Genomic DNA, 14,423 nt, shown 5'->3' with positions numbered 1-14,423 from the left:
CGTACCCTGTACACGTAACTCTGTACCCGACACCATGTCTCCCGTAGCCTGTACACGTAACTCTGTACCCGACACCATGTCTCCCGTACCCTGTACACGATAACTCTGTACCCGACACCATGTCTCCCGTACCCTGTACACGAAACTCTGTACCCGACACCTTGTCTCCTGTACCCTGTACCGATAACACTGTACCCGACACCATGTATCCCGTACCCTGTACCAGTAACACTGTACCCGACACCATGTCTACCGTACCCTGTACCCGTAACACTGTACCCGCCACCATGTATCCCGTACCCTGTACCTATAACTCTGTACCTGACACCATGTATCCCGTACCCTGTACCCGTAACACTGTACCCGACACCATGTCTCCCGTACCCTGTACACGAAACTCTGTACCCGACACCATGTCTCCTGTATCCTGTCCCGGTAGTACTGTACCCGACACCATGTCTCCCGTACCCTGTACCGATAACACTGTACCCGACACCATGTCTCCTGTACCCTGTACACGTAACTCTGTACCCGACACCATGTCTCCCGTACCCTGTACACGTAACTCTGTACCCGACACCATATCTCCTGTACCCTGTCCCCGTAGTACTGTACCCGACACCATGTCTCCCGTACCCTGTACACGTAACTCTTGTACCCGACACCATGTCTCCCGTAGCCCTGTACACGTAGCTCTGTACCCGACACCATGTCTCCTGTACCCGGTACCCTGTTCACGTAACCGTAACTGTACCCGACACCATGTCTCCTGTACCCTGTCCCCGTAGTACTATACCCGACACCATGCATCCCGTGACCTGTACCTGTAACACTGTACCCGACACCATGTCTCCTGTATCCTGTCCCCGTAGTACTGTACCCGACACCATGTCTCCTGTACCCTGTACCCGTAGTACTATACCCGACACCATGTCTCCCGTACCCTGTCCCCGTAACACTGTACCCGACACCATGTATCCTGTATCCTGTCCCCGTAGTACTGTACCCGACACCATGTCTCCTGTATCCTGTCCCCGTAGTCCTGTACCCGACACCAGGTCTTCTGTATCCTGTCCCCGTAGGCCTGTACCCGACACCAGGTCTCCCGTACCCTGTACCCGTAGTACTGTACCCGACACCATGTCTCCCGTGCCCTGTACCTGTAATACTGTAGTCGGAGGAACGTTGAAAATGGACCCTGAATTTCATATCGTTGATAAACGACAACTTTAAAGCTCAATCAATAACGAATAGTCTGTTAAACATTGACCGTTGATAATTGACTTTTCAACACAAGCTTCACCAAGCTTGGTTTTTTAATACAGTAATTTCGATATATTGGAAATGACATAAAATTACGTCTGCTGTGTTACCTCGGAGCATTATGATTGGTCGTCACACTGCATATTCTATACGTCAAAAAATCGAATGACATCATACGGTCGTGTCCCGACATTTCAGTTGATATCATATGTGGTCCCCTCATTCGTTATGCTCATATTGATATTGATGACTTTATTCACTATGTTCTTTTTCCAACGATTTATATTCTTTTATCAGAAATTCGATTTTTTTTTTATATTAGGAATTTATTTTTTTAATATCAGAAATCAAAAACTTTTTTTTATATCTTGATATCAAAAATCATTTACATGTATCTGATATCAGAAAATAATTTTGCTATCAGAAACTGCACTACATGTACATTTACATTTGTCTGGCATTGTCGCTATAAAGTCTGTTTTTGTGCTCTAGCATTGCATTACGTTTAAATGCCATCTATCACGCGCTACACTTATCAGCGTATTAATACAACACAAACCGGAACTACAATATCCAGGATAACTAAGTTTAATGACTGATACTTTTGTCTACATTATTTGTTATAAAAAATATGCCATTTGCGCATTACGTTGATAATGAAATGATTAACAAAATTGTGTTTTTTTTTTTTTTTTTTTTGTATTTCTCATGAACTATTTTGTTTGCCAAAAAGCACGCGACCATGTTCCGGCTGTTCCAACGACTTACAAAAAATCTGCTGACTGTCGGTAAAGCGGGAATTATGTATTTTAGATATGAATTACAGCATTTAGAAAATAAGAAAAACATTAAAAGGAAGGTAAATATAAGCGTTGAACTGTTTTTGTATGGTATTTATGATCTATTTGAATGCAATAATAAAAAAAGAGTTCAATGCTTACATATACTTTGGTCTATCCTGAATCCAGACCTTACATTGGAAATATGGAACCGAGATATGGAGCTATACCGAATTACTTATACATGTAGGGATCTGTTTTCAACATTAATTATAACGCCATATACATGTACCAGTAAGATCTGTCACTGATCTACTTGGCGACTAGGTCGATTGTGATCTACTCAGGGACGTATTAATACCATGGATTACTCCAATTCGCTTTGTCAGTTATTCCATTGGTCTGTTATTCGATTGGGTTAAACTCTTTACCTTCTTGATTTTGTGACACTTACTATGATCATTTTTATACATTACCATGCGACATATAAATATGCTTTATGCACATGGAACAGTTATTACTTAAACTGGGTGCATATAGTGCACATTTTCCACATCAATGTGTTAAAAATAGCCGCAATATACACATTACAGGTAGGGTCCTAAGCTACTTGCTCACACATAGTAATATGTATAAGCAAAATACACATAACACAAATTGAAATAAAAATCCCTCTATAGGAATTCACATAAACAATGTCTTCACAGCTAAGACATATGAATTTCATTATTACATTGGTCGTCATATCAAGAGCAGAGATATGCATTTATTTCTGATTCATTAAATTTGTTATTAAGCATGCGCTCTGATCAGCTTGTTCCTACGGATTATGTTATATGGGATTATTTAATCAGCCTTTACTGCTATATTCCAATAAAACAATGATATCATTTTCTCCGAATCGTTTATTTCGCAACTCAGCAACCTTTCTCACACAATTAATGAGATTACCATATTGTTTTAATCTGAGTGGATGTCTTGTGACTGTTGCGCATGTACATGCTTTTACGAGTATTGAATTTTAGTTTTCTTTATAAATCACATTACAGATTATACATATTTGTATCTATGTCTCCAACCATGCGATATCACATTCCTTCAGTTTATATGAAATATGACTAGAACATGTAAATGGAAGTTATGAGTACTTCGACTTTAAAAAAAATTAAACAGTGTATTTAGTAATATGTCCCTTCCCCTGAACTTTGTATGGGACATCTCTACAAATATGTCCAATTTCTAACGGCTTTTAGGGTCAATATTCAACGTTACACCGGTACCGCTTCAAGCTGTACCCTGTACCATACCACTGTACAAGCAAAATGTACAATATCAATCTAACCGGCACGATGTACACATGTAGCCTGTACGATATCACTGTACACAACATGATGTACCCCGTACGATATCACTGTACACGACACGATATACACATGTACCCTGTACGATATTACTGTACACAACATGATGTACACATGTACCCTGTACGATATCACTGTACACATCACGATGTACCCCGTACGATATCACTGTTCAAACACGATGTATACATGTACCCTGTACGATATTACTGTACCTGACATGATGTAAAAATGTAACCCGTACGATATCAATGTACACACGCGACGTACACATGTACCATATACGATATCACTGTACCATACACGATGTACACATGTACCCTGTACAATATCACTGTACACACACGATGTACACATGTACCCTGTATAATATCACTGTACACACACGATGTACACATGTACCCTGTACGATATCACTGTACATATGTACCCTGTACGATATCACTGTACACACACGATGTACACATGTACCCTGTACGATATCACTGTACACACACGATGTACACATGTACCCTGTACGATATCACTGTACACACACGATGTACACATGTACCCTGTACGATATCACTGTACACACACGATGTACACGTGTACCCTGTACGATATCACTGTACCCAACACGATGTACACATGTACCCTGTACGATATCACAGTACACACGATGTACACATGTACCCTGTACGATATCACTGTACATATGTACCCTGTACGATATCACTGTACATATGTACCCTGTACGATATCACTTTACCCGACAGGATGAACATATGAACGTTGTACGATACCACTGTACAAAACACGATATCACTGTACCCGACACAAGGTACACATGTACCCGGTACTATAACACAGTTATCCGAGTTTCATGTTTGGTGTCGATCTCGTTCACATGACCAAAATGAGAGAAAAAGAAAAATCAAGACAAAACATGTGGAAACGAAAACTATTTTACATAAACTTTAAAGGTCCAGTTTCCCTTTCGGTACATAGCTGATCTTTCAGCTGCCTAAATGGTTTTCAGAATAAGCTACACGTAGAGTCATTTGCGCAAGTAAGATTTTGCTGTTCATACTGTGATTTCCTGATGAAGTCAATTACCATGTGTAATCAGAGTTATAATCAATAACTGTAAAACTTAAAATGTAATTATAATTAAAACATCTCATTCCTTTGCGTTTTGTTTATATATATATATCACAGTATCAGAGAATGATTTGCTGTAGTGCCAAACGGATTAGGAACCAATAACAGTATAACTAACTTACTTTCTTGATGTAAACGAGGAAATATAAAAAAAAATGTATTTTTTCATGAATATGTCAAATAATTTTGCGATAGGACGCCACTTCCTTGTTGCCCGGTTCATGTTTGTGTCACAATTTGACTCGTTGTTAATTAACATATTGAGTCTGTTACCGGAACACTATCTCAAACAGTAATATAATGTTATCAGTAATGACCAAAGTTGGATGTATTCACGGATATTAGGGTATTTTACGTTACTGAATCACACTATTAGTTCATTTTAACGAGTTTTTGAAATAAATTAAGGTAAATTTTATATTTGTGGTATCATCAAATATAATATAATCAGATACAAAACATAGGTAGTGTATCAGATCGGTTTTTATCTCCTGGCCTAGTACCGCTTCCTGGTTATTAGGTAATTCCCGATCCAGTCACGCTACCTGTTTACTGGTCAACTGGTCCGGTCACACTACCTGTTTACTGGTAAACTGGTCCGGTCTCGCTACCTGTTTACTGGTAAACTGGTCCGGTCACACTACCTGTTTACTGGTAAACTGGTCCGGTCACACTACCTGTTTACTGGTAAACTGGTCCGGTCACACTACCTGTTTACTGGTAAACTGGTCCGGTCACACTACCTGTTTACTGGTAAACTGGTCCGGTCACACTACCTGTTTACTGGTAAACTGGTCCGGTCACACTACCTGTTTACTGGTAAACTGGTCCGGTCACACTACCTGCTCACTTGTAGCCCGGTCCAGTCACGTTACCTGATCAACGGTAACTAGACCCAGTCTTGTTACTTGGTCACTTCTAACCGGGTCAAGTCACGATACTTAGTAACTGGTTACATGTTCCAATAACGCAACTAGATGGATTTTTTTTATCTTTTCAATTGAGTGTAGTTTTCCGTCCCTGTGTGATACCCTAGATCCATATATTATAGTCAATCCACAAGTTATTGCGACGAAGGGAGACGGCCACCAGTATCTGAATTACAAGGTGTGTAACACAAAATCAGACGATAACTAATTACACATGATTCTGCATATGATAATAAAATTAGATAATATAAACTATAAACACCTCAAACACGAATGCTCAATTTCATAGAGACAGCCCAGCTCCTTATATTGTATCCAATCCACACATTATTGAGGTAAAGCGATGCTGTTAATAGTATCACATTTACAACCCAACATTATACAACACAAAATCAGTCCACAACTAATCAACATTGACTTCGAACTAGTGATATCAAGCACAAAATGAAATGGGAATTGTTTATGATTAGGATTAAATAATCATCACAGCAATGATTTTACATTTCCTTTGATTAAAAGAATAATTAGTTAATGTTTAATTGGAACCCGACGATTTCGGCGATGGTTTATCAGTTGAAGTTTGATATAAAATAAAATAACAGTTATTACTGTTTTAAGTCATAACATGTCACAATGCACTTCGATTGTGATAGTAAACGTATACCTCAAGTGATCTGCTCGTGCTTGTGTCTGTTATTAACATTAGTAAAGCTCAAAGACCCAGATATGGTTGTCATCATAGTTAGCGACTACAATATTGTCACCATTTACAGATATTGCCCATGGTTTGTTCATCCCATCCGATGACGTCAGCAGTTCCCTAACGTGTGTCCCGTCCCCAGACATCTGTACGACGTTGTGTGAACTATAACCACACACGTAGATGTTTCCCTCCCTGTCTACGTCTATTCCCCTCGGATACCTCACGACGCCGACCTTCATCAAGTCCGTGTGACGTTTATCAGCCGACAGTCTGGACACCGCGACGTCTCCCGGGGTGCCGTTACTGACACTGACGAGTGTGTCTCCCTTTAGTGGGTCATGTGTGAGTGACCAACAGTTACTGTTATACTGTTGTAGCAAGTCAGTCACGCCGTCCTGTGTTACACTGTATATTCCTCCTCCATATGTACCCACGACAAACCTCCCGTCTGTATGTGTTATACTATAGCAGTACTTACCGTTTGGTATCCTGATCTCAGACGACAGGGAGAGTTTTGATGCCTCGACGACTTTCACGACATGTATACCACCAGGATTGTCGACAGCGACCGCCACAGTGTTGTTGTCTACCAGACACAGATCATTGGGACGTCCTCGAATGGTCAACTCGTCCAGGAACTGTCCTTTGTCTGTAAACAGCTTCAGCTTCTTGTTGTTGTAATCACTTACTACTATTTGATCACATGGGAGGTACAAAACACCACGGACACAGCAATCTTTTTATCTGAGTGAAGTCTTTATAGTTGAACTTTCCGATTTCCTTCACTTTGCTTACTAACAAGGATGGTATTAGATCACAATGGTTGCCAGGGAAACGTCGTGGTTGTTTCTCGATGATGATCTTTCCCATTGCGTCATCATCAATGTTACCGAGTCCACTAATAATATGATGTTTAATGCTGACGGACATGTACGACTTTTCTCATCTCCGTTATCAGGGCCTTACACGACTCCACCTCTGCCTGTCCTCTCTGGTACAACACTATCGTCTCAATGTGGTCATTTCTCTCTACGGCGGTAACGGACGACTTCATGGTATTCAGCATACTATTCATCAGACGTTCACACTGCCGTAATGACGCCTCCATGTTTATCTTCTCTTCTTTGAACGACGCGATCAACTTGTCTGTGACGTCCTTCTGTAGCGTGTTTAGCCGTTTATCGACCTTTTGGCGTAGATCGGTGATACTCTGTAGTGCGACTTCCTGGTTCTGTACCAGATTTTGAAGCTGTTCGTCAAAGTCCTTCACTATTAAGTCAATAACTTCCGTATTTTTCTTTAGCATGTCTTGCATGTCTTCGAGCCGTGATTCATCTTTTAATTTCTGAAAATACTCTGTAGCTGTTGTTACCTCATCACAACGTCTGTGATTTTTGAAAATGCATATGTTGCATCCCAACAGCTGATGGTCCTCACAATACCAAACTTTTTTCTCATCGTGTTGGTCACATCGAGGTGCTGACTTTTCCTGATTTGGTCGCACTCCGCCACATCCGCTGATATCCAATATGTCACAGTCACTGTGTATGTTATCATGTAGCTGTATCTTGCACGCCTCGCAAAATGTCTCGTCCATCTTTTTGCACCAGAATCTGGCTGGATTAGTCATGTTACCTTTTGTCTGACATGGTTTACAGTATAGTGGTCCAGACGATCGTTCCTTGAGCTGAATGAGGTCCTTGATCACAGCGTTAGTAGGGAAATGTTCTGCCCATTTGTCCTTAGATTCCACAGGATTGACAGGCGAGGTCACCCTCATACAGACAGGACAAGGGAAGGATGTTGCTGACGCCATCTTTCCGGGCAACTCCTTGGTGATGTATGTCCCGAGACATTCCTGACAGAAGCAGTGGAGACAGGATAAGGACTTGGGTTTCTGAAGTCGCTCCAGACAGATAGGACATTCCAGTAAGTGTAAGTCCAGTTCTGGAGGGCGTCCACATTCGGCCATTGTGAGGGTCAACACTGAATAAAGAGAAATTGTACAATAATAATGTCATATTACTAACAGCTTTGATAATTTAATCATTTCACGGACGGGAGCGCTATTGATTAAATAATCAAGTTTGCTCTCTTTTCTGTTGTCATTTTCATTTCTGTGAAAATACAAGCACACCCTCTTGATTATATTTCTACAGAAAGCTACATTTCATTATATTTTAACATTTACACTCTTCTGTTTAATTGACTTAATGACGGCATTCATCGATGACGATGCAGGCGTTTCACACATAGACAACCTATATCGGACGATGGCACAGACTTGATGCCTACTAAATCCAGATATGTGGTTCATTTCATTTCTATAACATAAAACAGTGGGAGATATTAGCAAAAAAACTGTGTTATTGGAATCTGCATGTTCAACAAAAACAATATTTTCCTGATTTATTGAAAACTGCGATGTAACACATTTGATTATGTTTCACCATTCATTCGAATAAGTCAGATTCATCATTCAAATTAACCATATCACACATTCAAATAATTGAGACAATTTCCTCGATATATCAGTAATTTGAAAAAAAATAAAAACTTTTATTTTTATGACTCATTCAACGAATCAATATCAACCCTTCCAAATAAAATCAATATCACTAGCTCAGATTAATGATATCACTGTTTAAAATCATTGATGTGATATCACTAATAAACGTCAATGACTTCATTCATTCAAATTATTATCACTGATTAAAGATGATATCACTCGTCCATTTTTTTCTCTACATTTACCGATACATTTAGAGAGAGTTTCTAGATATTTAAGGTTTCTTTTTTTCAATCCTCTTTCATGAAATATATACCATAGTTTGGTGTAAGTCGGATAACTTGATCTTATAGGTCGCATTACCGGGTCCCATATGTCGGACTACTTGTACCCATATGTCGGACTACTGGGTCCCATATGTCGGACTACTGGATCCCATATGTCGGACTACTGGGTCCCATATGTCGGACTACTTGTTCCCATATGTCGGACTATTGGGTCCCATGTGTCCCACTACTGTGTCCCATATGTCGGACTACTGGGTCCCATATGTCTGACTACTTGTTCCCATATGTCAGACTACTGAACGCCATATGCTTGTCTACTGGGTCCCATATGACGGAGTATCAGGTCCCACATGTCGGACTTCTGGGTCCAATATGTCGGACTACTGGGTCCCATATGTCGGACTACTGGGTCCCATATGTCGGACTACTGGGTCCAATATGTTGGACTACTGGGTCCAATAATCGGACTACTGGGTCCCATTTGTCGGACTATTGGGTCCCATATGTTGGACTACTGGGTCCAATATGTTGGACTACTGGGTCCCATATGTAGGACTAATGGATCCCATATATTGGACTATTGGATCCCATATGTCGGACTACTGGGTCTCACACATGTATGTCGCACTACTGGGTCCCATATGTCGGACAACTGGGTCCCATTTGTCGTGCTATTGGATCTCATATGTCGGACTACTGGGACCAATATGTCGGACGATCGGGTCCCATATGTCGGACTACTGGGGTCCATATGTCGGACTACTGGGTCCCATATGTTGGACTACTGGGTCCCATCTGTCGGGCTACTGGGTCCCATATGTTGGATTATTGGGTCCCATAAGTCGGACTATTTTTCAAGGGTCAGATTACTTGGCTCATGTCGGATAAACTGGATCTTATGGGTCAAACGATTTGATATTATAGGCTGGAAAACTTGGTCTCATCGTTTGGAATACTTGATCGCATATGTCTGACTACTGGGTCTCATAGATAGGACTACTGGGTCTCTCAGGTGGGACTACTTGATCTTAGAGGTCGTAAAACTGCGTCTCATAATTTGGAATCTCTGAGTTCGGCGTACTACGACTCATACTTTGGACTACAGGTTTCCATGGGTCGGAGAAATCTGGGCTATTGGGTCTCATATACCAGACTACTGAATCCCATATGTCGACTTTTGGATGTTATAGGCCGGGCTAAAGGATCCAACATGCCATAGGTCAGACTAATGTTTCTTACAGGTCGGACTAATGGATAGCATTGATCGAATCGGACCGCTTGGTTTCATCGTTGGAGCTTCTGCATTTAACAGTTCGCGCAATTTTGAATACCAGATCTAATATATCGAACTAATGAATCTTAGAGTTCGGAATACTAGAACACTGAAATCGGACTACTGGTTCCCATGGGTCGGAATACTAGAACTCTGAAGTCGGACTACTGGTTCTCATGGGTCGGAATACTAGAACTCTGAAGTCGGACTACTGATTCCCACAGGTTAAAATACTGGATGTCATAGGCTGGACTATGACTACTAGATGATAAAGGGCAGGATACATTAAATCATAGGTCGGACTACCGGATTTCATAAGAGGGATTACTTCATATCATAGAACTATCGGATCTCATAGGCCGGATAACATAATTCCTAAGGCCAGTCTAATGGATTGCAGACGACAGACAGCTGTATCGTATAGGATACTGAATATTAGAGCTCGGACTAGATATATCTATTTAAATTGTATGCATGAAAAAAAAAACCCAAAAAACCTAAAAAAAACTAAACAAAAACAGCCACAATCAAAGTAGCTGAGGTTCATTTAAAGATACTGCCACCCCGTAATAACAGTGTGAAATTTGACTTTTAACCTTGACCGATAACCACTAGACCCATGGCTCTCCAGATGTTCATGAGATAATAACATATATATAAGCTTTTTTATTTCAAAGGTGGTCAAGTGTGACATTTGTCCTTTGACCTTGGTTGATTACCACCAAAATATGGTTAAGTGTTAACCTTGACAGTGTGTTACAGTGTTGTGAATATGATAGATACATTTGTTAAGGGGGTTCATTAAGTATTATATGCCTCTCTCAATTCCTCCTTTTGTCGTTTCTCTCTCTCAATTCCTCCTTTTGTCGTTTTTCTCTCTCTCAATTTTTCTACCTCTTTAAACTACCTCTCCGTAGTCTCTTTCTAAACCTGATCCCTTGTCTTCCACCCTCTCAATTTACCCCCTCTCCCTGTCCAATTCTGAATTTTCCCCAGCCTTCCCTCTCCCTCTCTCAAGTCACTCCTCTGCAGTTTCGTTTCCCCTATTTTCCCTGTCCATCCCTTTCAAAACTCAACCCTCCACAATTCACCCCTTACCCAGTCCCCCTATTAATCCCACGCCTCCTCTGTCCCTCTCTCAATCCATCCCCTTCCCAAATTCCTCCTTATTACCCCCTCTCCCCTTCCTTTCTCAACTTACCGGTCTACAGCGTTCTCTCAGGTCACCTCCGTCTCCCTTACTATTCCCCTCTTCATTCAGTCTCTACCCCGTCCTCTCTCAACTCATCCAACCTCAGCTCCTCTTTTTTTTAATTTTTAGTAGTAGTGTAATTAAGATGTTACAATTTGTTTCCAATAATAACATATTGATCAGGGCTGATTGTCCGAGGACAATGTATCTGTTACTACCGAAACCTGCCGGGCCTCCAAATATCTCATTTTCCATCAATCAATTAAAATATATATAAAAAAAAAAAAATAGCATATCCTAATAAGTGTCGTCATACCAAGTGAAGAATGTGAACTTTATCTACTGTTAAATCACACAACAAGTTGTATATCAGTCCCGCGCTATCAAAAGGAGAGGAAACATAAACAAACATCAGCCTCCCAAAATACACACGAATATACCTCACGCATGCGTCTCGCACACAGGGAAGGCCTCCTTAAATTACCTTAGTTGTTGGTAGGACGTCAAACCATACTAAACAAAATCAAACAAGTTGTATCAAATTATATTATTCACACTTGATTGACCAGATGGAAGCGTTTGAGGGGTCACATTGCGGGAGGAAGCTGGAGTCCAAAGGGAAGAGAAAATCGAACCCTGACCGCCTAGGGGAAAAAGAAGTTTGTTACAAACTACCACTGAGCCACCCGGCCGAACTCGGCAAGCATTCGCGCCGTATACAACTCTGTGTATTTATATAAGGTACAGACAAAAGCGTCTACTTCTGGCTAGTATTGATAGAAGAAAATGTTATCTCTACTCTAATTCATACTAACTAGACCCAGACACCTGTTGTACAAATAATAGTATTTTATAGGTTTATTTCAGAAAAAAAAATTTCCTGATAATTCACAATATTATATAATTCATTATTTGTCAGTCAAATAACACCGGTGACGGTTTTTATTTTAGGATGCATAACTTCAATGATCTCTCCAAACACGATTATACTACAGGGGCATGTCTAGTCTTATCTTAAAAGTAGCCAAAAATACATATATATTGAAATATAGGTATTTCTAACTATTTCTAATATAAGACTAGACATGCCCCTATGATCATACGTCTATAACCGGAGGTTTGACAGTCAGTAAATAATAATCACAGACTCTACGACATTTACATAATACCAAGAACTCATACAACAGGATGTCGCGTTTTCACTTTCGATTTGTGAAGGTCTGAATACAACGGATGTTTATCAGCTAACAGATGGATGTAATATATATATTATACCAACTATACCTATCTATTGTGTAAAGTACAGTAAGTAGGAGTATCAATGTCAGTTTTAGCCGTAATACTCACCCTACAATGGTCTAAACTACGATAAAACCATCGATCGTTTCCAGGCGACGAGTCATTCCTTTACTTCCTTGTCGTGTATAATATACAGATCACTGGCGGCGGGCGGTATCATAATTCCGGATATGGCAACATTAAACGATATGTTAATGTTTTTTTAACTAATGTAGCTATCCAATTGCGTTATATGTGTAGAATATATAATTAGATTAAATAGAATATATTTCTATTACCACACAATTTAATGTTAATAAATACAGTTTTATTTACCCCGTGTCTGTATCTTTATAGTTTAACTGGTATGTAGATGTTATTCGATTATCTATATATATATACATATTTGTTTTAGTTTTATATCTTAAACATCAATATAACTAATGATGTGTCGAAAGGTCAAGTACGTAATAACGACGGTATGAACCAACCTAGGTACTGGATCCGAACAAACAGATGTTTGCTGTTATATATTATCATAGATAGGGTTTAGTAAGTAATAACGACGGTATGAACCAATCTAGATACTGGATCATAACAAAAAGATGTTTGTTGGCATATATTATCATAAGTATGGTTTATAAGTAATAACGACGGTATGAACCAACCTAGGTACCGGATCATAACAAAAAGATGTTTGCTGTCATATATTATCATAGATAGGGTTTTGTAATTATTAACGATGTCATAGTTCAATATATAGGTACTGGATCATAACAAACATATGTCTGCTGTCATATATTATCATAGATGGGGTTTAGTAAGTAATAACGATGATGTGGTTCAATATAAGTACTTGATTCAAACAAAGAGATGTTTGTTGTCATATATTATCATATATAGGGTTAAATAAATAATAACGACGGTATGAACCAACCTAGATACTGTATCATATCATACAGATGTTTGCTGTCATACATAGGGTCTAGTAAGTAATGACGACGGTATGAACCAACCTAGGTACTGGATCCTAACAAACAGTTGTTTTTTGTCATATATTATCATACATATCCAATGTGTGATGTGTGTACAAGTAGTCTACACGATGTGCGAACGATAGAATAACTGTGCGATTGTATCAATATTAATACAGTATTCATTATACAATATTTATGATATAATAAGTAACTTCTGGTATACAGCAATCCAGGGTTTGATACTGGCTTTGATTGTTATTGGTTTCGCCAGCGTTTGTCTAGTTCATATTCAAACAAGTTAATATTAGATGCTGCGACAATATGTTGTGGTAAGTTGTATCATATAGATACACGTCTGATTAAAACAGTACTTATTTAGCATATTTATGGAGAGTTTTGGGTATATGTTTAATAATGACCCTTGGAGCTTTTACTTTGAATTTGTAAAAATGAAAAACAAAAATAAGAAATATGGAAATATATACTGTATATATGTATAAGTTATTGTTGATGACTTTAAATTTAAATTTTAATTAGATAAAAGGTATTTACAACTTAAAATGTGATTGCCATCTATATGTAAGTACTTGATACGACACATTCCGTATTTTCTGACAAGTTATTCCATATATACAATGAACACATATCTTATTAAAAAGTTTATTTTCTATAAGTTCATAGAGTGTTTCGGGTATATATATTTCCGAATATCTCCCGAATCGTCGAGTA

The 14,423-nt window shown here is 39.3% G+C and overlaps 2 protein-coding genes across 2 annotated transcripts in view; both read right to left on the bottom strand.

The window, feature by feature from the left end:
• The window catches only part of LOC117319364 (transcription intermediary factor 1-beta-like), a 45,483-nt gene extending 32,581 nt beyond the window's left edge, over positions 1–12,902 (bottom strand). Inside the window, exon 1 of the mRNA XM_033874187.1 lies at positions 12,787–12,902. The gene's annotated coding sequence lies outside the window, so the exon portion shown is untranslated. The remainder of the gene's footprint in view (positions 1–12,786) is intronic.
• On the bottom strand, positions 7,092–8,150 carry LOC117319366 (E3 ubiquitin-protein ligase Midline-1-like). The gene has a single exon (XM_033874189.1). The coding sequence runs from the start codon at positions 8,148–8,150 to the stop codon at positions 7,092–7,094; it is 1,059 nt and encodes a 352-aa protein (XP_033730080.1).
• Positions 12,903–14,423: the final 1,521 nt, after the last annotated feature.

Source organism: Pecten maximus, unplaced genomic scaffold (assembly GCF_902652985.1).
Source record: "Pecten maximus unplaced genomic scaffold, xPecMax1.1, whole genome shotgun sequence".
Lineage (NCBI taxonomy): Eukaryota > Metazoa > Mollusca > Bivalvia > Pectinida > Pectinidae > Pecten > Pecten maximus.
This window is presented reverse-complemented; position numbering and strand designations above follow the sequence as displayed.